The sequence below is a fragment of the Dasypus novemcinctus genome, chromosome 11 (genome assembly GCF_030445035.2).
Source record: "Dasypus novemcinctus isolate mDasNov1 chromosome 11, mDasNov1.1.hap2, whole genome shotgun sequence".
Lineage (NCBI taxonomy): Eukaryota > Metazoa > Chordata > Mammalia > Cingulata > Dasypodidae > Dasypus > Dasypus novemcinctus.
In genome coordinates this window covers 82,951,814-82,977,498 of record NC_080683.1, presented here as the reverse complement: position 1 = coordinate 82,977,498, position 25,685 = coordinate 82,951,814, and the positions used below count along the sequence as shown (strand labels likewise).

At 40.3% G+C, this 25,685-nt stretch overlaps 1 protein-coding gene across 3 annotated transcripts in view; it reads left to right on the top strand.

The window, feature by feature from the left end:
* PDSS2 (decaprenyl diphosphate synthase subunit 2) overlaps positions 1-23,026 on the top strand; it is a 328,334-nt gene extending 305,308 nt beyond the window's left edge. For all 3 annotated transcript variants that reach the window (XM_058307221.2, XM_058307222.2, XM_058307223.2), the window contains one exon: positions 18,996-23,026. In XM_058307221.2, the coding sequence (XP_058163204.1) occupies positions 18,996-19,154 (159 nt within the window). In that variant the 3' untranslated portion in view covers positions 19,155-23,026. The remainder of the gene's footprint in view (positions 1-18,995) is intronic.
* Positions 23,027-25,685: the final 2,659 nt, after the last annotated feature.

The window sequence follows — 25,685 nt, the reverse complement described above, 5'->3', positions numbered from 1 at the left end:
ATATGTTATATGAGTACTGTGATGTTTTGATTTACTATAGCTTTGTAATAAGTTTTAAAATCAAGAAGTGTGATTCCTCCAATTTTTTTTTCCAAGATGGTTTTTGCTATTCAGAATGCCCTGACCTTCCACATAGATTTGATGATTGGCTTCTCCATTTCTGCAAAGAAGGCTTTTGGAATTTTGTTTGGTATTGTGTTGAATCTGTAAATCATTTCTGGTAGAATTAACATCTTAACAATATTTAGTCTTTTAACCTGTGAACATGGGCTGTCCTTCCATTTATTAGATCTTCTTTGATTTATTTTAACAATGTTTTGTCTTTTCCATTTGTAAGTCCTTTACATCCTTGGTTAGATTGATTCCTAGATATTTGGTTCTTTTAGTTGCTATTGCAGTTTTCTCTTCATATAATGTATTAGTCAGCCAAAGGGGTACTAATGCAAAGTACCAGAAATTGGTTGGTTTTTATAAAGGGTGTTTATTTGGGGTAGGAGCTTACAGATCCAGGCCATAAAACATAAGTTACTTGCCTAACCAAAATCTACCTTCACATGTTGGAGCAAGATGGCTGCTGCTGACGGCTACAAGGGTTCAGGCTTCCTGGGTTCCTCTGGGCTCAGCTCCTCTGTTTTCTCCACAAGGTCAGCTGTAGACTGTGAGGCTCTCTAGGCTTTGCCTCTCTCCACAAGGTCAGCTGTAGACTATCAGGCAAACCGCTCTGTCTCTCCCTGGGGCTCCAGCTTCAGCATCAAACTCCAACATCAAAACTCCAACATTAAAAGCCCCCCAACTCTGCCCTTTGCCATGTCTTTTATCTGTGTCCACCACCAAGGGGTGGGGACTTAATTGCACAAGAGGTTTACCTGATTACTTAATCAAGTAAACCTCTGACTCTAATATAATCTAATATGCCCAGAGGAAAAGATCAGTTCACAAACATAATCCAATATTTCTTTTTAGAGTTCATCAATAATATCAAACTGCTACATATGGTCTCTTTTAAAAATTAAGTAATTTATTTTTATTCCTCCCCACCTCTCCCAATGGCTCCCTTATCTGTCTGCTCATTGTCTTCTCAGCTTTTTTAGGAGGCACTGGGAACCTGGGACCTCCCATGTGGGAAGCAAGTGCCCAACCACATGAGCCACTTCTGCTCCCTGCTGGTTGTAGCATCTGCTCATCTTCTTTAGGAGGAACTGTGAACCGAACCCAGGACCTCCCATGTGGGAGGTGGGCGCCCAATTGCTTAAGCCACACCCATTCCCCATATGGTATCTTTATCTGGCTTTGGTATTAGGATGATGTTGACCTCATAAAATGAATTGGGATATGTTCTCTCCTCTTCTATTTTGGGGGGCAGAATTGGCATTAATTTTTCTTGGAATGTTTGGTAAATTCACCTGTGAAGCCATCTGGTCCTAGGATTTTGTTTGTTGGGAGGTTTTTGATTACTGATTCAATCTCTGTTCTTGTTACGGGTTTGTTGAGATCCTCTATTTCTTCTTGAGACAGTGTAGGTAGTTTGTGTGTTTCTAGGAATTTTTCTATTTCATATAGGTTATCTAATTTGTTGTACAGTTGTTCATAGAATCCTCTTATCCTTTTTATTTCTGTGGGGTTGGTGGTATGTCCTCCTCTTCATTTCTGGTTTCAATTATTTGTATCCTCTCTCTTTTATTCTTTGCCAGTCAGCTAATGGTTTGTTGGTTTTATTGATCTTTTCAAAGAAATAACTTTTGGTGTTTTTATTCTTTCTGTTGCTTTTTTCCCTATTTTTTAATTTTTCAAATTTCTCTCCCCTGTCCTCTGCCCAGTTGTCTGCTCTCTGTATCCATTCACTGTGTGTTCTTCTGTGTCCACTTGTATTCTTGTTGGCGGCACCCGGAATCTGTGTCTCTTTTTGTTGCATCATTTTGCTGTGTCAGCTCTCTGTGTGTGTGGCGCCATTCCTGGGCAGGCTACACTTTTTTCGCACTGGGTGGCTCTCCTTACAGGGTGCACTCTTTGCATGTGGGGCTCCCCTACGCGGGTGACACCCCTGCGTGGCACAGCACTCCTTGCACACATTAGCACTGCATAGGGCCAGCTCACCACATGGGTCCGGAGGTCCTGGGTTTGAACCTTGGACCTCCCATGTGGTAGGCGGACGCCCTATCTGTTGGACCAAATCCGCTACCCTCTCTGTTGCTTTTTAAATTTTCTATACCATTTATCTGTACTCTAACCTTTGTTATTTCCTTCTTTTTGCTCACATTGGGTTTAGTTTGCTTTTCTTTTTCTAGTTCCTCCAGTTGTGACGTAAGGTCTCTGATTTGAGTTCTTTTTTATTTTTTAATGCAAGCACTTAGACCTATAAATTTCCCTCTCATCCCTGTCTTTGCTGCATGCCATAAATTTTGATATGTTGTGTTTTCATTTTCATTTGCTCAAGATATTTCCTTATTTCCCTAGTGATTTCTTCTTTGACCCATTGGTTGTTTAAGAGTATATTGTTTAATTTCCACATATTTGCAAATTTTCCTGTTTTCTGTTACTGATTTTTAGCTTTATCCCATTGTTGGAGGAGATACATTATATAATTTCAGTTGTTGTACATTTATTGAGGCTCGTTTTGTGACTTAATGTATGATCTATCCTGGAGAATAATACATGTGCATTAGAGAAAAGTGTATTCTGGTACTGTCAGAATCTTGGGATTGGGTGGGACCTTGGAGGCAGCTTTGTTCCATCTACCACAGCAGCTAAGAGCTCCATTCATGCCTCCTCTGGCATGTGGTCCTCCAGTCACTGAACTCTTCCAATTATAGGGAGCTCATTGCTTGTCAAAAATAGTTATTCTGATGTTAGACCACTCTAGTCATTTCACAACTCTTTATTATTTTTACTGGAAATCTGCTTCCCAGAAACTTCATCTGTTGCTCTTCGTTCTATCCCCTTAAGGTTATAGAGCAGAAATGCTAATTCTTCTATTTAATTACTTTGGATATTTTAAGATGACTTTCATATCCTACTTTAATTCTCTACTGCCAAGCTAAACTTTCCTTAGGTGCCATATTTCCAATACCTTCTTCATCCTAATCCTGGACCTACTATCTCTTGTAAGTGCCCCTTTTACACATGGTACCCAGGACTGGGACATAGTTTTCTCAACATGAATTGATCATAAAAGAGGCTGATGAAATTGTTCCCATCTGTATTTGGGACAGATACATCTGCTGATGCTGCTAAAGTTTGCATTTTTTGTATCTCTATCACAGTCTTGGTTATATAAAGAATATGATAATGGAAGACTCTCAGCATTTTTTATGAATTACTGCCATACTGAGACTTGTATTTTATACTAAAGGTATTTTTTAACTTTTTATTTTGAAATGATGTCAAAATTACAGGACAGTTGTAAAAGTAATACAAACCCTATACAAACAATTCCAACATACACCCCCACTCCCAGATCCCCCAATTCTAACATTTTGCTATCTATGCTGTATTATTCTCTATCCATTTTCTGAACATTTGAGAGCAAGTTGTTCTTATCATAATCCTTGAGCACATAATACTTCTAGTATATTTCCTATGAGTTAGGATATTCATTTATGTAATCACCTTAAATGCAATTATCAAGTTTAAGAAATTTAACATTGACATAAACTTAGATTCTATATTCCAATTTTTTCTTATCTACCAGTAATGTCCTTTTGAGCCTTTTCTTCTCCATTCTTAGATCCTGTGGCAGTTTGAGATTGTTTATGAATTCCAAAAAGAGAGATTATCTTTGTAAACTGGTCTGTTCTTCTGGGCATGATTTTATTGGATTCAGCTGAGAAGTCGGATTAAATTAAGATTAGAGCTTTGATTCAACCATGTCATTAGAATGTGACTCAGCATTGAGTCTCTGACCCTTGGTGGATGGACACTCACACAGAAAAAGACACAGCGGAGGATAGAACTTAGTTTTTGAAGCCAGAGCCCAGGAAGAGCAATGAGCCTGAGGGTTTACAGCTGACCTTGTGAAGAGACCAGAGCAGCTGAACCCAGAAAGAAAGGCACCCTGGGAAGAGAGCCTTATGCCTGCCGATAGCTACAATTGGAAAAAGCTAGGACCAGAGAGCCTTAAGAGGAAGAAGGAAGGCTGAACCTTCTCAGACATCACCCGCCGTCTTGCTTCAACATGTGGCAAATGACTTTGGATACCTTGAGTTGGACTCTTTATGGCCTGGTAACTGTAAGTTTCTACCCTAAATAAATACCTTTTATGAAACCTAACAGATTTCTGGTATTTTGTATCAAAACCCCTTTTGGCTGACTAAAACAGATCTGATCTAAGATCATGTACTGCATTTAACTGTCATTATCTCTTCAGTTTCTTTTTTTTTAATTATGGGACCATATATACAACATAAATCTTCCCATCCCACCCCCTGCCAAGCATACCATTTAGTGGGATTAATCCATCCACAATGTTGCAGTACCCTCCTCACCATTTTCCTTCTCCCCAAAAAGAAACCCTACACTCATGCATTAACTTCTCATTCCTTACTCCCACCCCTGGTAACCTGTACTCTACCTTCTGTCTCTTTGAGTTTGCATATTCTCTGATATTTTCTTTGTAGTTGCTATGGGCTTAACTTTAACATCCTAAATCTATAGCAGTCTTATTGCTTTGATATGATACCAAGTTAACTTCAATAGCATACATAACTATGTTCCTATACCTCTCCATCTCCCACCATTATGTAGTTCTAGTCCAAATTACGTATTTATATATTATGAGTCCCAAACCATTGATTTATCATTACATTTCATGCATTTGCCTTTTAGATCCTGTAGGAAGTAAAAAATGGGTTACAGTAAAATATAATAGCACTGGTATTTATATTTACTAAAGTCATTATCTTTACCAGAGATATTTGTTTCTTCACATGGCTTCAGTCATTGGTCTGTTTTCCTTTACTTTCAAGCTGAAGAACTCTCTTTACCATTTCTTACAGGACCTACCTAATGGTGACAGTCTCTCAGCTTTTGTGTATCTGGGAATGTCTTAAGCCCTCCCTCATTTTTGTTCTCAAATACATTTACTTCTGCTCTAATCTTTTATTTCTTTCCTTCTGCTTGTTTTGGGATAAGTTTGCTGTTCTTTTCCTAGTTCCTCCAGGTGTGCAATTAGGTTTTGATTTTAGCTCTTTCTTCTCTTTTAATATAAGCGCTGAGGACTAAAAATTTCCATTTCAGCACTGTCTCCACTGTATCCCATAAGTTTTGAAATGTTTCCTTGTTTCCATTCATCTCAAGATATTTACTGATTTCTCTTAAAATTTCTTCTTTAACCCACTGATTGTTGAAGATTGTGTTGCTTCGTCTCCATATATTTGTGAATTTTCCTATTTTCTACCTGTTATTAATTTTCAGCTTCATTTCCATTATGATTAGAGAAAGTGCTTTGTATAATTTCAATCAGGTCAAGTATTTAGTGTGAATCCAACACCTTGTTTCATTTTTTTGTAGCCCAAGATAAAATGTCTATAAAAGGGAAATAGGTTGGGACAGTGAAGGGAACCATTGTGGACATCTTTATTTCCAGATCTCATAACCTGCGAAAATCTGTGATCTAATTAATAGCAATTTACTGGAGTGGTACCAGGTTTCTTTAGTATATATGAATCTTTTAACTCCAAGACTTTTAGAATTAAGAATAAAAAGATTTAAGAGAATTCAAACCATAGCATTATATGGATTCTCTGTATGCTTACTATTTTATGTACTTGTAAAAAGTTTAAGAAGTTTTGACTTCTTAAAGTGATTACCTTGAGAGGATGTGGCTCAAGCAGTTGAGCACCTGCTTCCTACATAGGAGGTCTTGAGCTCGGTCCCTGGTGCCTCCTAAAAACAAAATAAAGCAAGAAAACAAACAATAAGCAAACAAATGAAATCTCATTAATGGGTCTTACAGGTTTCTCAGGCTCTGTTTACTTTTCTTCATTCTTCTTTCTGTTCCTCAGGCTGGATGATTCCAATTGTCTTATCTTTAAGTCCACTGATTCTTTCTTCTGTCCAACCCTTCTAGGGATTTTTAAATTTCTATTACTGTGGTCTTCAGCTCTGTATGGTTCCTTTTCATAATTTCGATCTCTCTATTGATTTTTTCTGTTTTCATCTATTGTTTTTCTGATATTTTTTTCAGTTCCTTGTCCCTTTTTCCTTTAGCTCTTTGAGTATATTTAGGAACTTTTTTGTTAGTCATTGCTGGTTTGTGTCAAGTGTGATCCTCTTCATTGATGTTTTCTAGTGTCTCTTAATTTTCTTCTTTGGCCATCATTTCCTGTTTCTTTGTATGCCTTCTCATCTTTTGTTGAAACTTGGACATTTTGATATGTTAATGTGTTATCTCTGGAATTTTTACTCTAAGTTGTCTGTTCATTAATCTTGTATCCAGCTAATGTTATAAAAGAGCTTTCCTTGAATGTCAGGACCTAACCAAAAAAGCTAAAAAAGAAAATACCTTTCCTTATCTTTGGAGATTAACCTATATGAGTGCTGTCCTTCATAGCTGGTCCATACAGTGAGTTAGAGAATTGCTCCAGGCCAAAGCATAGGAGCCTCCCTGATCCTTGCTGCACATGCATCTTGTCTTGGTCATACACATGTGACCCTAGGAATTCCACCATTCACATGTTTTCTGAATGTCCCTTCTTCCCTTGCAAATAGTTTCCTCACTGTCCGAGGCATGACCCTATATGTCCTACAGCCAGCAAGCCCTTGCCCCAGACATTCACTTGGGAGCTCTCCCACAGTGTTCTGGAGGAGAAGTCTGTGAGCTGCCTTCTGCATGTAAGGAAAGTTCTGGGGCAGCAAGTTCCTCAAGCTACCACCAGACTGATAGTGCTAGATATACACACTTCCAGTATGTGCACAAGGCTTTACTCTGCTCCCTCTGGACCCAAGACTAAGGATATGCATTGGGAATGCAGGCCAGCTCCAAGCCAGTGAGGGATGGTGGAGGGGCCAGCCAGGGCACCAGGAGATTCTACTGCTTTTAAGTAACCTTATTATTCATCCCTCATCCTATTACTGCCCACCTTTAACTGTTTTCTGGAACTTTAAGAAAGAAAGATATTTCTGCCAGTTCTTGTTAGTTGTTCAAGGCTTCTGTGGGAAGAATGGAGCCCTGAAGCATCTCAATCTACCATCTTGTTTGGGGCAGGGCCTTTTACAGTGAGTTTTTGAAACCTAAGTGTACAACTATGTATTTATCCCTGGTCCATTTCTTCTGGCTGGTATCAGTCTATCTTCAGCCTGTCAAAAAAAATTTTTTTTTGTAATAACTTTATTTTTAGAGACAGTTTAGATTACAGAAAAGGTACACCAGAAGTCTAGGGAAGAAACCCATGTAGCTTAGTGGTTGAGCATCAGTTTCCCATGTACAAGGTCCCAGGTTCAATCCCCAGCCCCTGGTACTTAAACAAAAAACAATCCTAGAACAAGGAAACCTTAGGGAAGCAGCTGTGGCTCAAGGAATTGAGCTCCAGCCTACCACATGGAAGGTCCCGGGTTCTGTTTCCGGTGCTTCTCAGAGAGGACTAGCAAAACAGTAAGCTGATGCTATGGGCTGGTACAGCAAGGTGATGCAATAAGATGATACAACAAGAGACACAAGGAGGAAAACATAATGACAGACATGACAGCAAAGCAGGGGGTGGAGGTGGCTCAGGCAATTGGGTGTCTATCTCCCACATGGGAGGTCCCAGGTTGAGTTCCTGGTGCCTCCTAAAAAGATGAGCACACAATGAGGGGGTGGGGAGAAATAAATAAATAAATCTTTAAAAAAAGTCTGGGGAGTGGGAGTGGGGAGCATGTGTAGCTCAGAGTTTGAGCGCCTGCTTCACATGTACAAGGTCCCAGGTTCAATCCCCAGTACCGCCAAAAAGTAAAATAAAAATAATAAATTTAAGGGGGAATGGATGTGGCTCTGGCAGTTGGGCCCCTGCCTCCCCCATTGAAAGGTTCCAGGTTCAGTTCCCAGTGCCTCCTAAAGAAGACAAACAAACAACAAGCAGATAACAAGCAAGACTAGCAGACAGTGAACAAAAACAAAACAAACAAACCAATCAGAGAGCGGATGTGGCTAAAGCAGTTGGCCACTAGCCTTCCACACGGGAGGTACCAGGTTTAGTTCCTGGTGCCTCCTAAAGAAGAAACAAGAAGTGAGCAGACAATAAGCAAAAGCAGCAAGCAGATAATGAGCAAAAACAATGAGCAAACAGATGAAGGAGGCATCTCAGAGGGAGAGATATTTTTAAAAAAAGAAATTTAAGATATTTGGGGAGCAGTGTTTCTCAGTAATTGAGTGTCTACTTCCCATGTATGAAGTCCCAGGTTCAATCCCCAGTACCACCTAAAAAAAAAAAGTATAGGGGTCTTGGGGAGCTAGTGTAGCTCAGTGGTTGCGTGCCTGCTCCCCATGTATGAGGTCCCAGTTTCAAACCCCAGTAACTCCTAAAAAAAAAAATTTTTTTTTAAGTATAGGGATTTCCCATATAACACCTTCCCCCCCACACACACACATTTCTGCCTACTATTAACATCTTACGCTAGTGTGGTACATTTGTTAAAATTAGTGAACCAGTATTGAAGTATTGCTACTAATCAAGGTCTATAGTTTGCTTTATGGTTTACACTTCGCACTCTACAGTCTTATAGACTTTAACAAATGTATAATGTCAAGTATTTGTCATTGCAGTATCATGCAGAACAATTCCAATGCCCTAAAAATGCCCTGGGTAAAAACCATTAAAATTTTGATGCTGTTCATGTGTTAGCTATCTCTCTTGGCTGTGTGACATCTGAAAATGTAATATGCATTTCTTTTCATCTTTATAGAATTGTAGTAAGGGAAGGAAATTAACTATTGAATCCTGGTAGCACAACACTAGAGATTGCTTCCTGCTTATTTATAAATCCATTGCTGAATATTTTCTAGGAATAGTTGTTTTACATGTTTGAATCCATATAACCATACTGTAATCCAGATCACATTTTTCTGCCTTATCCATGAAGAATTAAATTACTAAATCAAAATATTCTCTCTCTCTCTCTCTGGTATTTTGGGAGCTGACAGTCAATGGCCATATCAAAAGAAAAATTAGAGAACTTTGTCATGACTTACTCTTTGTTCTGGGACCAGGATCACCACTCCGTTTTTTTCTGGAGCTCACAAGCCATCAGTTTAATAACCTCCCCTGGATTCCTGCCATTGTCAACATACTCACTAGTCTGTGTTCCAGAATGCACATTTGTCCTTGTTTTTTTTTTTCTTTTGTCCTCTGTTTGAAGACAATAGTCAGTCTGCAGTCTCCAGCCCTTTTCCCATTTCTGATGTTTGTTTCTGGCTGGGATGTGCTTTTATGTGCCTTCCACGCCCATAAGAGCAGGACAGAGGTGGGGGATGCTCACCAAGGGTGCGGTAGGCTAGGGAACTAGGTCTTACAGCAGCATGTGAGATAAGGGTCTGACAGGAACCTGAGACAAAATGAGGAGGAATGGTGCTAGTGGGAAGAGGGTAGATAGGGCGCTATGCAGTTATTTTTTCTAGAAAATCATAATGTCTGGAATGGGTAGAGGGTTCGTGGGAGGATCTTGGAAAGGGAGGGTTATCAGAAGGCAGAAGAAAAGTGAAGCTCAGGACAGTAGCTAAATCCATGGCCTACCCTCACATCCTAGAAAGGGCTATTTGAACATACATTTAGTCCTTAAAGGCCTCTCTTATTGGAATTTTTTTTAAGATTTATTTATTTATTTTCCCCCTTCCTCTCCCCCTCCCCACACCCTGCTGTTTTTGCTGTGTCCATTCACTGTGTGATCTTCTTTATCTATTTCTCTTTTTGTCTTCTCTTCTCATTTTTTCTCATCTAGGATTCACCAGGATTCGATCCTGGGGACCTCTGATGTGGAGAGGTTTCCCTGTCAGTTGTGCCAGCTCAGTTCCTGGTTTCTCCTGCGTTTCACCTTGACTCTCCCTTTTGTCTCTGTTTTGTTTTGTCATCATCTTGCTGCGTGACTCACTTGCACAGGCACTGGCTCACCACGTGGGCACTTGTGCAGGCACTTGGCTCACCATGCGGGCACTCAGCCCACCAAGTGCACTGGCTCACCATGAAGGCACACTTTCTCTTCTTCTTTTACACCAGGAGGCCCCAGGGATCGAACCCAGGTCCTCCCATGTGGTAGGCAGAAGCCCCATCCAAGAGGATGTGGAAGAGCCACATCCTCTTCCCTATTTTTTGTTGTTGGTGTTCATTACAGTGTTCTGCTCATTCTTTTCTTTTGCAAATATTTGAGCGTTCTTTTTCTTCTTGCTCAACATATTGCCTTTTACATTTTTACACCTCTTATTTTTGCCATTATCCTCTTCCCCATATTCACCTCCATCCCTACCCCCACCAGTCTTTTGTGTATTCTGGACTTTGGCCTTACTGACAAGATTGTTGGTTTCTGAACATGTTTATATCAGGTACAGCACTTTAAAAGCATTTGTGATAAGAATCCTAGTGATAATAAGACTTAGGGGTGAATTCCCAACATAATTTTTACAGCTCTCTACCCCTCTTTTGTCTGCTCCTCAGATCAGGGACAGCGCAGGTGCTCAAAGAGGGCTCAACAATGGAATTGACTACATGTTACTCCTACATTTACTGCTGGGCCTTTTATAATCTGAACCCTGAGAGAACTTATTCTATAGCCTCTTATTTTTGTCTCTCTCATAATTAATTATGTCAGAATTTGATTTCTCAGAGGCGCCCATCACCCCTGAACTATATTTCCACTTACATTCTCTTGGAATCATGGCAATCTTTTCTCTGAACTATTTTTGCAGCGCGTTTTCTTAGTGTATAGTCTGCAAACACCTGCCACTCTTCCTTTTCTTTGATTCTAATTCCTAGTTGGCATTACTTTCTTTGCAAGATTCCTATCACTTTTACATCCAATTTTGTTGACATAATTAGTGAAAAATGCTTCTTCTGCCTTCTGATACATAAGATTATCGCTCAGTCACATCAAGAATTTATCAAGGAAGCAGATGTGGCTCAAGCAATTAGGTTCCTGACTACCATGTGGGGGGTCCCAGGTTAGGTTCCCAGGGCCTCCTAGTGAAGGCAAAGGTGGCCCGCACAGTGGAACACTGGCCTGCACTGCTAACTGATAAAACAAAAAAAGAGACACAGAGCAAAGACAAATGAGAGACACAACAAGCCAGAGAGCTGAGGTGGCTCAAGTGATTGAGTGCCTCCCTCCCACGTCAGAGGTCCCAGGATCGGTTCCCAATTCCTTCTAAAGAGAAGAGAAGAAGAGAAGACAAGCAGACACAAGAACGCTCAGCAAATGGACACAGAGAGCAAACAGCAAGCGCAGGTGGCACGGGGGAGGAAATAAATAAAGAATAAAGAATTTATCAGTTATAGAGAGGGAGTTCTAGCAGACATCCAAAGGTTGAAGTCTCTTATCTCTACTGCCTCTTGCCTTTCAACCAGCTTTGTAATTTCCATTAGGAAGCATGGTGGTCTTCCACTGCCTGTTTAGGAGGTATGTGGTCTCCTCCCATAGCATTTGTCTCTTTTTACCCTCATCCAGATGATTTTAGCCATGAAAAATTCTAACACATTTTATACTCTCTCACTTTCTTTTATACTATTTCTTTGGAACAAGGCCTACCCCGTGTTTCAGCTGAGTTTTAGCATCCCTCTTCTCTCTAAACACTCAGTTTAGTAGATGAAGGAAAATTTGGGCTTATCTCCATCCCTTTTCCACTGCTGTAGTATGAAACCCAGGCTATTTCACAAATTCGCTATGGACTTTCATCTATATCACTTAGCATCTCCCACCCTAATTTCCTCTCCTGCAAAAATGAGGTGAGAAAATGAGATCATGCTTAGGGTTTCTTCCAAGCCTTAAAGTCTTTCTCTGGTTTCACTGGGCAAAAGTAGGTGCTATTTCTATGTCTCCTAAAGCTACCTAGAACCCATGCCAGGCTCATCTCAATCAGAGGTTCCTCTGTCATTTAATACTAGTTCCCCTTCATTCTCCTTCATTTCCAAGAAATGGCTAAACTCCATATAATTGGTATTTTTAGTGTTGTAGTTTAAAGCCTAGCATTGTAAGAGAGTTCTTGAAGGCATAAAACCCTTAGTTCTCATAGATGTGTGAGTGTGTGTGTGTGTAATTTTTTTTTAAGTAGGTGTCAGGGATTGAACCCAGGACCTCCTACATGGGAAGCAGGCATTCAACCACTGAGCTACATCCTACTCCCCAATGAGTGTTGGTTTTTTGTTTGTTCATTTTATTTTTAGGAGGTACTGGGGATTGAACCCAGGACCCTCATACATGGGAAGCAGACACTCAACCACTAAAGCTACATCACTCTCCTCTTTACTATTTTAAAAGCACCTTTGAGCTAGTTTTCAGAAGCACACAATGATTTTCTCAAAAGGGTCTCTTAAGGGGAGTAGATGTGGCTCAAGCAGCTGAGTGCCTGCCTCCCACATGGGAGGTCCCAGATTTGGTTCCTAGTGCCTCCTAAAGAAAACAGACAATGAGCAGACAAGGAGCAAAAACAAACGAGCAGGGAACAGATGTGTTTCAAGCAGTTGAGAGCCCACCTCCCACACGGGAGGTCCCAGGTTTGGTTCCTGGTGCCTCCTAAAGAAAACAGACAATGAGCAAAACCAATGAGTAGACAACAGTGAGAAGAAAAAACAATAAGCAGACAAAGAGCAAACAATGAGCAAGCAATAAGCAACAAGCAAACAGATGAGGGAGCCAGCTCAGGGGAACTGATGTGGCTCAGTGGTTGAGTGCCAGCCTCCCTGATACAAGGTCCTGGGTTCAATTCCCAGGACCTCAAAAAAAAGAGGGGAGGCTCTTAAGAGCAACGTTATCACTCAAAAGGTGTTTAATAAATGTTAAATAATAATGTACTTAACTTTAAATACTTTGCATTCTTGTCTCTTTTTGTTACTATTTTTAATTGGATCCTCTAGCAGGGGATTTGGACTTAATTTATTTTAGGTGCTGCTACTCTTATATAATTATTCAGTTGACTTAATTAGAGATTTAATTATATTAGTGCCCTAAAGTGCTTATGTCAGGGGAAATAAAACACAAACTTTATGTCTAACCTTTTTGTATTTTTCGTGCTGTTTATCCTCCAGCTAAAGTATTTTTTCAGGCCACAAAGACCAGAGTGGGCATGCAAGCACTTTGAACCACATCTTAACATGGAAAGTTCTGACCATGTGTCAATTTGGGCTTTGTCTAATGAAAACATGGGTGAAAGCAGAAGTGGCAAAACTTTTTTTTTTAAGTGTGCTCTTTTCTTTTGTATCTATTAGAACCAAGGTCATGGTTCCATCCCCTCAGTGTTCCACTCAACCCTGTCTGGTTTTACAGCCTATGACTGCCCTCAAACAGGCAGTCCTGGGAAGCAGCAACTGTGTTTCTCTCAGTATAACCAGCCTCTATTAGCGTGCCTAGGCCATATAGGTGTCCAGTTAATGCTTGTTTTCATTGAATTTGATCATTGCAGAGACGACCAGGTAAAAGTGTGGCTAGAACAGTGTAAAGCCAACACTCAACTATTTTAAAAAATGGTAACTCAAAGTTACATACCCTAGCGAGTGGAGTACTTCCCAAATCTAGCTAATCACTGCAATGACCTAAGAAGTACTTTTCTGGCCTTAGTGAATCCATTTCCAGGAGTGAGGTGTAGGTATTTGTATTTTAAAGCTCCCCAGATAAGTCTATGGTAAGCCAGGTTTGAGAAACCCAACTTAACTTGTCTTTCATCACATTTGTTTACAAAGGTCAAGATTTTTTTTTGTAAGACAGACTCATTGCATATTTTAGTTTGTAGTAAAAATTAATTTCATTTGTGCTTTATTAGTTATATCTAAAGGATTTTCTTTCAGCTAATAGTTTATGTTTAGCTATTGGGAGTGTTCATAGATAGATGTCTGTAAGGAATAATATCATCCAAGAAGGTTTAGTACTGGTGACTTATAAAATAAGTATTTTCAACATAGAAGCTCTCAGGTCCCTTGGTAGGCAAAGCCCTGTGAGCCCAGTTCTGGGGACAGCAGATCTGAAAACTGACTGAAAGTTAAATAGACCTTCAGTGAGAGAAATGAACTCTTTCAGGATTTAAAAAAAACTGTCATTGATGTCCTCCTGTCATTGCCCTAATCTGAATTACCCTTCATCATAGAGTTAAATATCATGTAAGTCACCATCAAATATTCAGCTGAGCCTGGCTGAATAAAATGTATAGCAGATCAAACTTAATGAAAAATCAGAAAATGCCGAACTTTGTACAATACAGCTGGCTTCATCTTTTCAAAATGACAGTGTCATGGAGGAAAAAAAAGAAAGTGCCATACTAATAGATATAATGTGTAAACCAGGGTTGATCATGGTTCGGAAAAAATAGCTTAAAAAAAGATCGTTTTGGGGGCCAATTAGGAAATTTGTACATGGATTAGATATTTTAGAGGATCTTTGTTACTTTTCCTAGCTGTGATAATAGTATCATGATTATAGAGGATAATATTTTTCTCTTGTGAGATGCATGCCAAAACAAGAATGCTGTGTCCTGCAGCTAGTGATGTGCAGAGGCAGAGTTCTAAGTTCAGAGCCTATTGTTAAATATTTAGGAATTTTGTGAATCCCACAGCTGTTGAAAGCCTGAAATCAGCCATGGTAAGAATATTAATACCACAGAAATCTAGAAGTGCTGCAAATAGGGGGTTTCCCTCCATGCACACCTCCCCAAAGAGCCATTATAGTGCAAAAGCAGTCGTAGATAATACCAAAAGGAATGGGAATAGTTATGTTCCAACAAAACTTTATTTACAAAGCAGACAGGCTATATTTGGCCCTGGAACCATAGTTTGCCCACTCCTGTACTAGTCTTTCAACTTTTCTGTAGTTCTGAAATATTTTCTAATTAAAGTTGGAAAAAAAAAAAGTTCAGTTTTCTTAGTCTAGTTTTCAGAACCTTCCTGGATCCCCTGACACATGCTCCTCCAAGCAGTGTCACTCAGATCTGTTTTCATTTGCTGAACACTGCACTTCTTGGTCTCCTCTGTTGACTTTGCTCAAGCTGTTTGCTCTCCCTGTAGTTCCCCCGCTGCCGCCATCCCCATGTGGTTATTCATATAATCAAGACATGCCTCAAATCCCACTTACTCGGACAGGCCTTCTTGAATTCTCCCGTTTAATGTTGGCCTCATATTTTTCTGAACTTCCCTATCCCTATATTTTGTACCTTGGTTTTGCTCCTTTTCACAGTATACCCTTAATTAGCTCCTGCCCCATAAAGAAGAAAAGGATCATTCTACTCTTTACACATTGTAGGCGTTCAGTTAATACTTATAAATTGAACAATAATCCAGTCATATTGATACCCACATGCCTGAAGGTATCTACCTAGTAGGCTAAAATTAGAGAAAAATGCTGACGTGTCTGGCTTAAATTTAGGGAGATTAACGATAACTAAAATAGGGGAAATATGTTTTTGTTTTGTTTTGTCTTATCTTTAAGACTGGTCTGATTCAGGTTCAGCTGCCTTCGAAGTTGTATGTCAAGTCAAAAAGACTTGATCTTTGTGAATGGGGTCACTTTCTTGGTTATTGGCTTGAGGAATGGGGAAACTAAGTCATTTCAAGCATCTATAGTATTTTAGACACTGTCAAACATATTTGCTGTCTCATTTGGTCCCCCAAAAGGCCTCCACAGGACTGATATGTAAAACTAGAGTAGGAGTTTGAATCTGGCCATCTCTGACACCTAACACCATCTGTTGCCTCTATACATTCAGTGATTGGCGAGAGACTTAGGGAACCCTCGGCTGAAAAGGTCCCCAAAGCTGGCCTGTAGTGTAGCAATATCTGTGGGGTGCTGAGAATCTGGGGAGTATAGTCTTAAGTGCCTCTAGACTGGGCATTAGAAAACCTGACTTCTCCATTTCATACCTGTTAGGACGGCTATTATTTTTTTAAAAAAAGGAAAGTAACAAGTGCTGACAATGAGGATTCAGAGAAATAGGAACCCTCAAGCATTGTTGGTAGGCATGTTAAATGGTGCAGCCATTGTGGAAAAGTTTGGTGTTTCCTCAGAAAGTTAAATATAGAATTACCATATGACCTGACAGTATATTTCTGGGTATATAAACCCCAAAGAATGGAAGCAGGGACTTGAACATAACTGTACACCAATGTTCATAGAAACATTATTTACAAAAGTTAAAAAGTAGAAGTAACCTAAGTGTCTGTTAACAGATGAATGGATAAACAAGTATTCACTGTATGTGAATACATATACAGTGGAATGTTTTGTTATTCAGCCATATAAAGGAATGAAGTTCTGAGGCATGCTTCAAAATGGATGAACCTTGTAATCATCAGGTTGAGTGAAATAAACCAGACACAAATTGTATGATCTCACTTATGTGAATTAACTAGAATATGCAAATCCATAGAGACCAAAAGAAGATTACAGGTTATCAAGGTAGGGGAGTTAATGCTTAATTGGTGGAGAGTTTCTGTTAGGGGTGGTAAGAAGGTTTTGATAATGGATAATGGTGATGTATTGTAGCACAACTTGGTGAATATAGTTAACACCACTGGACTGTATACTTGAAAGTGGTTAAAACAGGAAATGTTATATTGTATATATACCACATACATACATATATACCACCATATATTGTATATACACCACATTTTTTTAAAAAAGAAAGAAAACCTGTTTCTGATCTCAGCTTTCACATATCCATAATGATTTTGGGTGGGTTGTTTGAAATTCTTTGAACTCCTGTTCTCTTGTCCTAGTAAGTAAAGGAATAAACCAGGTTATTTATTTGTTCAAGTTTCATGCATTATTCATAGTTTAAAGTCTAATGGAGACATAGAGAAATAAGTGGAGAATTAACATGCAACTCTGTTAATTAATGCTGTGCTCCATATTTGCTAGGCACGGGGTGCTATGGGAGCCCCGAAGAAGAGGGGTTCCTCTTCCTGCCGAGTACATTCTCCCCAAGTAGCATTTGAAGAGCATAGTTAGGTGAGGGTGGGAGAGCCTCAGGAGAGATGGTAGTTCACCTCTGAGAACTGCAAGTTATTCCCCTAAATCAGGGGTTCTTAACTTTTTTTTGTTCCATGGGCCCCTTTGTCAGTCAAGTGAAAACCATGGACCCCTTACTAAGTCCACACTATTCTGCGTATTATTTAATAAATATATCACACGATGCCAACACGATCCCGCACGAGTAATGTTTTTTTGAATTTCAATTCAAGCTCACAGACCCCTTGTTAAGAAACCCCTGCCCTAAATGTATGATGAAAGGGGGAAAAGTTAGAACAACAATGTTGGGCTAGAGCTAGGTCTGGTCAGGAAGGGACTTCTATGCCTCTTGAAAGATCTTGGGCTTTTTTCTTTTTCATTTTCTTTTTTCTAAAGACTTATTTTATTTATTTATTCCCCCCCACTCCCCACCCCCCATTGTTTGCACTCGCTGTCTGCTCTCTGTTCTTTTTAGGAGGCACTAGGAACCAAACCCAGGACCTCCCTTGTGGGAGGGAGATGCCCAGTCACTTGAGCCACTTCCTTGGACTTTTTTTTAAGGCTATTGGAAGGCTGTGAAGGTTTTAAAACAAAAGCATATTTGCATTTTATAAAGATCTCCCTGGCAGCATAGGGGCTCAGAGCTGGTGGTGGGAAGACTCTTTAGGAGGTGATTGTAAAAAAGAATCCTGGTGAGGAATGACGATAGCCTGAACTAATGTAGTGACAATGGGAATGAAAAGTAGGAAATAAATTTGAGAGCTATGAAGGGGATAGAATGGCTAGAACTTGGTGATTGTACACAATCAAGGTGGCTACAGACAACCCCACGATCTCAGTGGCTTAAAACAACAAAGATTTCCTTCTTGCCCACACTACATGTTCATCACGGGTCATAGACGCTTATTAGGCTGAGGAACTTCTTTAAAGTTCCAGAGGGTCTTACTTGGGCATTTCAGTGCTGCAGCCTAAAAGTGACAGGTATCAGTCACAGTGAACTAGAACTTGTCACATGGCCCCACCCAACCACTAGAACCAGAAAGTTCACTTGTGGGTGAGCAACACTGGGACTGCCATGGTGCCTGACTGGATGGGAAGACAAGGACTCCCAGCTTCCTCACTTAGGGGATTAGGCAGACATTTGAGGCATTCACTGAGGAAAACTGGAGCAAGGGAAAGCAAGCAGACCAAATCATTGCATGTCTTTTCAGCTCTAAACTGTCACCATTTTAGTGGTCCTTTCCTGATGCCCAAGAAAGGGGTTGGAAAGCAACTCCGTTTGTAGGCAAGAGTTTACATTATTCTTTACAAAGGGCATTTTAGTTCATCTTTCCCAGTCAAATAAAGTCTTTTACTTTTTAAAATGTGACATTCAGATCTAATATTATGTGTCTTTCTTAAATTTTCATATGGACTATTGTGTCAACATGTGGTGTAAAAAAAAAAATAGTAAGTGACTAACTAGAATGTTAATGAAGCCATCCTCAAATAAAAAGATGAGGCTGCAGAATTCAAAATACCAAGGATGTTAATACCCCCCACCCCAGCCTCATTACCACCATCCCCCACCAGTGGCACATTGCAAGATATCAAGGGGTGGGAGTCAGGGAGGAGGTGTAATTAGGCTGCTTGGAGCTTATTGTGCTGCTTGGGAGGCAGACACCAAGCTGCCTTGGGGAACATTAATGCCTCCAGATCTTTGGGGAATGATGTCCTCTTTACCTTGAGATAACGCAGCAGAAATTGTGAGTCTATACATACCTCCCCTTCTTTGTTTTCCCACTTCCTCTCTCCAGTTTAATTGTGGGGCGTACTGTACACCTGACTTTTATTGAACAATTACTTCCTGTATAACTGACTTTTATTGTACATTTGTTTCTTAACAGTTGCGCGAAACAATCAAAGCTGGCAAAGGTGTGACTTCAGCTATTGACCTGTGTCGTTACCATGGAAACAAAGCACTGGAGGCCCTGGAGAGCTTTCCTCCCTCGGAGGCCAGATCTGCTTTAGAAAACATTGTGTTTGCTGTGACCAGATTTTCATGACACCAAATTTAAAAAGACACTATTGTTCATTTGCCAAAAAAGCTAGGGAATCAGGTGATTGGGAAAGCTTTCATCTCAAAATATCTAAAGGGGTTGATTACTTAAATATATATATATGTACATTTATTTCTTCCTTTTATTGCATTGCTAAATGAATACTGCCTTATTTTTGGAACTGCTACAAACAAAATTCGAAGAAAAAAAGGTCAAGCAGTTTTCACTTGTCACGCCAGAAGCACACTTGAGGCTGCAGCAGCAGAAATAATTAATGAGATTCACTCTTGTGACCTCAGCAAATGGACAGGAAATAAGTCCGTATTGATTGGACCGAGCCAGGGATGGCGCCAGGGCGGTGGCCTGTGGTTTTCCTGCTAGTGAGGACAGAACAAGCTGGAAGCTGCAGGTGTCAAGAGAAACACCATCAATACCAGCCAGGGAGGATTGTCAATTCAAAAATTAGTGACCAATTTGTTATAACAACGGGTAGTTCCATGAAGTAAGAGAAAATATGCTTTATTTGCCATCTTGCAATTCTGTCTCTATACTGTTTATAAATATGATATAGATCTACTGTGTTTCATGGGTTTTGTAAGATTTTTTTTCTGAGAAATTGCTGAAAAATGTCAAATATTTTAAGTAAGAGATTAAAATGTTACCAAATGTTCAATTGGTTTTATTAGGAATTGCCTGTTTTTCTTGAAGGCCAGTTTTTTGTGTGTTTTTTTTTAATATACCATTTCAGAGAGCCAAACATCTTTTTTTTTTTTTTTTTGAGGAGCATTTTTCAAGCAAAATATATTAATTTATAGTCGTTTGGTATAGAGAATTCTGTTAATTTTTACAATATCAGTCATCACAACTGTTGTACTAGGGAGTTCATTGATGAGATTTTTCTTTTAACCTCAGAATGTCAGATTTTAGTCTTGAACCACAGACATCCAATTACAGAAAGAATATAAGCAATCTCACAGCCCTGCAATCGGACACTGTCTCTGTGTGGTTCATAGGAGATGATTTTTGTGGTTTGCATGCATGCAATATGAGAATACCGTTGACAAGAAGGCTGAGTTTACATAAATGATCTAGATTGAGACTCAGCTACCTTCCGTATGTGGTGTAATTACAGCCCTTTCAGGAGACAGCGAACACAGCAAACAGATTTTATTACCTTGTTCGCTCAGACACTAGGTAAAGTGATTTTAGTTAAATTCTTCTCCCCAAAAGTTACAAAACTGTTTTTATCAGGAGCCAGCATGTGGCAGGCAATGAAGAGAAATACGTAGCTACAGAGGGTCACGTACTCTATTAGGAAATATTTTTAAGTGCATTTGAGGTATTGTAATTGTACAGTTTATGCTACTACAATTTGAAGGTCTATAGATTTAGCTTAAGAGAACACTCTTCTGTTTTAATTCTTTTCTTGCTGATGTTGGCTTAGTAACTGTGGTTAAGTTGTTTTAGATCAGAGTAAGTTTTAATCATTAACTTCTACAAAGAAAGAGTAATACTTTGTCTTCTTTGCATGGCCAGGAACTTCAGTGGGCTTTACATTTTATGAAGCAAGTGATTAGGTACTACAGGGCACAAAGCAGCATTGTTTTGTTCAGCAACTGGTTTGCTGTGTGACCTTCAACAAGTCACTGCTCTCTGAGCCTCAGTTTCCTCATTTGTAAAATGAGTTATATGAGATAAAGTGCAAAGTCTCTTCCAGCTTAGTCTTATTTTCTAAAAGTTTGGCATTTCTGTCTGACCAATAAAAGTACTCTGCTAGAATCAAGGAGGCAGGAAAACGAAACCCAAAGAGGCAGCTCTGAGGAAATACAGAAAACTTAATGGCAAACTTCTTGCTAAACTGCCTCAGAGATAATCTAAAATATTCCCAGCTCTCCTTTAGACGATTTGTAATCCTGGACTCTTCTGTTTCAGCACCTGCCTTTCTATTTTCCTTGGGCCCTTTCTGACCTTCCTTTTGTCACTACCTTCCCAGCCTTTGTGTCCTCCATCCCATCTCCAGGACCTTGCTAGCCTAGCTCCCTGGGAGCGGTAGCCCGCCCTTGCTGGTGGTGACCGTGATGGCCTGCTTCAGAGTTCTGCCCAGGCCCACGCGGATGTTCGCATCTCTCCTCAGGTCAAAGTTAGGAGACTTCTCTCGTGTCCTCGGCATCTTGGGAAGCTTCCCTAAAACCTAACATGTTGGCTATTTCACTCTAAAGTATAAAAAACTGATAGCCTTTCCCTAAGCCCCTTCTCAGGGATACATATTTATTTATTAGCTCAAATTAAACTTCATAATTTCAGACAATTTCGAAGGAGAAGTTTGGGGCAGAGAAACATTCCTAAATCACACCTCACACATTCCTAAATCACACCTGCGCGAGTTTGGCCAGTGGAGGTAACAAAGGTTGAATGAGTGGCCCTGGAAGGTCTCCTCACTCACCTCAGGCCCCTAATCTCGCCCGTACTCTCCTCGCTGACAGTGTTCTTGATTCAGTATAATTAAGGCTGCATTAGTGAGGGGCCTCTGGTAGGCCATTAACTACACTATCTTGTTTAATTCCCACAAATGCTTTCTGGAATTAGTAACATCCTCCATTTACAGAGGCAGAAACTGGCAGAGAAGACCAGGGACCTCATTCTGATGGCTGGGCCCCTGCCACCCCTCTCCTTCCCCAAAGGTCTTTTTAACCAAAGATCTCCAGCCTGTTGCCTGTGTCTCTATTCCTGAATCTTCAGTGTCTCTTCCACTGGCTATGAATGTGTTCAGTTCTCCATGTACCTAAGATAAAATTTCCTCTTTCCACCTTCATTTATTTCCTTCCAGCATTATCAACAAACATTTCTATCTACTAACTCTTTAACTCTTGCAACCGGTAATTCACTACCAGGCCCCACCAGCTAGATCAGCACTAGCACTTTATACACTCAGAGAATACTTGTGGAACAAATGTATCAGGTCTCTCACAGCACTCCTCTTCAGACACGCTGCATTAGTCAGGGTTCTCTAGGGAAACAATGCGTGGGAAATATACATAGATATGTTATGTAAATATCATAAGATTTTTTTAAGAATTGTGTCTTGCAATTCTTTTGGATAAGTCCAAATTCCAAAGGACTGTGGAAACTCCAATGAAGGTTATAGATGAATTCCCCAGGAGAAGCTGGCTTGCTGAAGTAGAGATGGAAATTCTCTCTTCTGACTGCTGAAATCATCACTTCTTCATTTAAGGCCTTCAACTGATTGGATGAAACTTCTCTTGTTGAAGGCAGTCTCCTCAGTTGATTGTAGATGCAATCACCCACAAATTCAATCAACTTACTGATGATTTAAATCCCTGAAATAGCTTTACAGTATCAATCAGACCAGTACTTGCTTGACCAAAAAACTGGACACCGTAACCTAGCCAAGTTGACACATGAACTTAACACACCCCTTCTTAATGTTCACAGATGATGCCCTTACTGTGAAATTTGCAAGGCTCATCCCAGCTCTCAGCACCCTCCCCTTCTCTGCAGCATTTCAGATTGCCAAGTGCAGCTTCCCCATGGGCTCCAGTGACCTGCCTCCATTTTGATTCTTGCCCCCTTCTCCCCTTCTCTTCTTCCACTCTTGTCTCCTAATCTGATGCAACTCTTCCTTACACCCACCCCTACAGGCATGGCTGGCTAAAAATTTAAATTGCATTTACCCAAAAGCTACAAAGTAGTTTCCTGCCCCATTCATGATTAGTTACTTTGAAAGAAGGTAAAGATTATGGCTAGCATTAAATGCATTAACTTTGTTGTAAATTTTACTTGATAATAACACTAAATTCTCTTCCTATTTTCTTGTTTCTGTCCATTCACACCTAAAAATAAATGATTACTAAATCACTGACATTGTTTATCTTATCTATGTAGGAGTTATTTCTGTGGCCCAGGATGTGGATGACACCTACAAACTTAGGTACATCAATGTAAAATGTAGACATTCATTCAGGCTAAGCATATGCAACTTTTTTTTTTTTTAAGATTTACTTTTTATTTCTCTCCCCTTCCCTCCCTCCCTCCCACCCCCCAGTTGTCTGCTCTCTGTGTCCATTAGATGTGTGTTCTTCTGGGTCCACTTGTATTCTTGTCAGCGGCCCCAGGAATCTGTCTCTTTTTGTTGCATCATCTTGCTGCGTCATCTCTCTTTGTGTGCGGCGACACTCCCGGGCAGGCTGCACTTTTTGTGCTTGGGGCAGCTCGCCATACGGGGCGCAGTCATTGCACGTGGGGCTCCCCTACGTGGGGGACACTCCTGCATGGCATGGCACTCCTTGCACGCATCAGCACTGCACGTAGGCCAGCTCACCACATGGGTCAGGAGGCATTAGGTTTGAACCCTGGACCCCCATGTGGTAGGCGGATGCTCTATCCATTGAGATGAATCCGCTTCCCAAGCATATGCAACATGTTGAACTCGTGTGACAGGAAAGTAATCTGAATCATGAGGATCTTCTTTCAAAACTTGACAGGGTCTCTTTTGGGCGAGGGGAGGTGTTAGGGGGTAGGGAGCTGGTGTTTAACCAACAAAATCACAGCTGCCAACAAAATCGCAGCTATTGGATACCTTTTCTCCCCCCAGCTCTAGTTATTTAGCAAGTCCATCCCTAAGGGGAACCTTGCTTTTCAGAAAACCCTTTCGATGCTTCTTCCAGGAGTTGTAGTTACCTCAAGAACCTTTCCTGCCCTTTCATTTGTTGCCCTAATTTGAATGAAATCCTATTATTATGATCACCTTTCTGACCAGTAGAAAAAAACTCTAGCATCTACTTCTAGAACCTATAATAACTGCCACTCAGTCTCGTAGAAGGCATGAAAGGACCAGTGGTGGACTATTGTGTTGATTTTGTGTGTGTGTGTGTCATCCATTTCATATAATTGAGTAACTGAAAACACAATTGTCACTTTTTTTAAAAGTTTTAAATTGAGGACATACTGCATTATTATAGTTTGCATTATTTTTAATAATCTATTAATAAAATTGCACTTTCTCTTAAAAGCACAAAACAAAATCATCATTTACCTTTTTTTCTTCCCTATCTTAAGTTCTGATCCCTTTTTGAATTAACTGGCTTATTCTTTCAGAATGGGTCTTACCTTCCCATTAGGGAGATAAGGATGATGAAACCATATAGAGAAAGCCCTGGGCCTCCATCAGAGCCCAAAAACCCATGCCCTAGAATCCTGAAGTTTCTTCCGTTGTGGCTTCCTTTGCTGCAGCAAAACTTTGGTGTCCCAAATAAAACGACATAGTCTGCATACTCGGATGTGTCTTTCCCAAGGGACCTCTAAAGATGATTTAGCAAGAGGTTTCACCCCAGGAGAGTAGGGAGAGGCCAGAACTGAGCATGGGACCCACCTCTCCCTTCAGCCCACCTTACCTACCGTCAGAGCCCTGGAGTGAGTACTAGGTTTTAGGTCATTACTGCTGTGGGAATGTTCTTTCTCTTCTGTAGACAGAGAACATTTCTTAGGCTTTCATTCTTTTTCTTTCTTTTTGGAGATGCTGACTCCATCTCCATGGAAAAGCTACATAAGTTTTCTTTCAACTTGACCTGCTTATGTCCAAGGCCTGATTCAAGCATCACTGCGTGTCCTGAGAGCTAACAAGTGTGTGGGCTCTCTACTGCCTTGACTATAAGAGTAGCTTGAAATTCACTTTTTTTAAAAAAATATTTATTTTATTTATCACCCCCGCCCTTGCCGCCTGTGCTCACTGTCTGCTCTCTCTGTCCATTTGCTGTGCGTTCTTCTGTGTCTGCTTGTCTTCTCTTCTCGTCTTCTCTTTAGGAGGCCCCAGGAACCAATCCTGGGACTTCTGACATGGGAGAGAGGTGCTTAATCGCTTAAGCCACCTCAGCTCTGCGGTCTGCTGCGTCTCTCACTGTCTCTGCTTTGCATGTTCCTTTGTCGTGTCATCTTGATGCACCAACTCTCCACAGTGCAGAGGCGTGGGCCATCAGCTCTCCGCAGGTGCAGGCCATCAGCTCCCTGTGGGCACGGGCCAGCTTGCCTTCACCAGGAAGCCCTGGGAATCAAACCTGGGGCCTCCCATATTGTAGATGGGAGCCCAATTGCTTGGACATCTGCTTCCCTTGAAATTCACTTTTTAAATACATTTAAGTAAATAACCATATTACTGAAATTCTGGAAAATAAAAAATCATTCATACTCACCACCATAATGTAATCATTTTTACAATTTCACTCTTATTTCTTCCAGCCTTTTCTCCCATGTGTATCTTATTTATTTATTTTTTTGGCATGATTGTCCTTAGAGTATAAACTCAACTTTGTGTCCCGCTGTTTTCCCATAATTATCATATATTCATGGTGCTACAGCTTTCCTTATTAATGAAAAGTTTAAATTCTAAATGAGACACTTGAATGCCCATTCCTTTCTTTGCTATAAGTAGGTATATGGTAAATATTTTATGAGTCACCCTCCAATTTTCTACTTAGAGAGTCTGTGTCTTGGAACACCAGTATGCCTGCAGGTTCTCCTCAG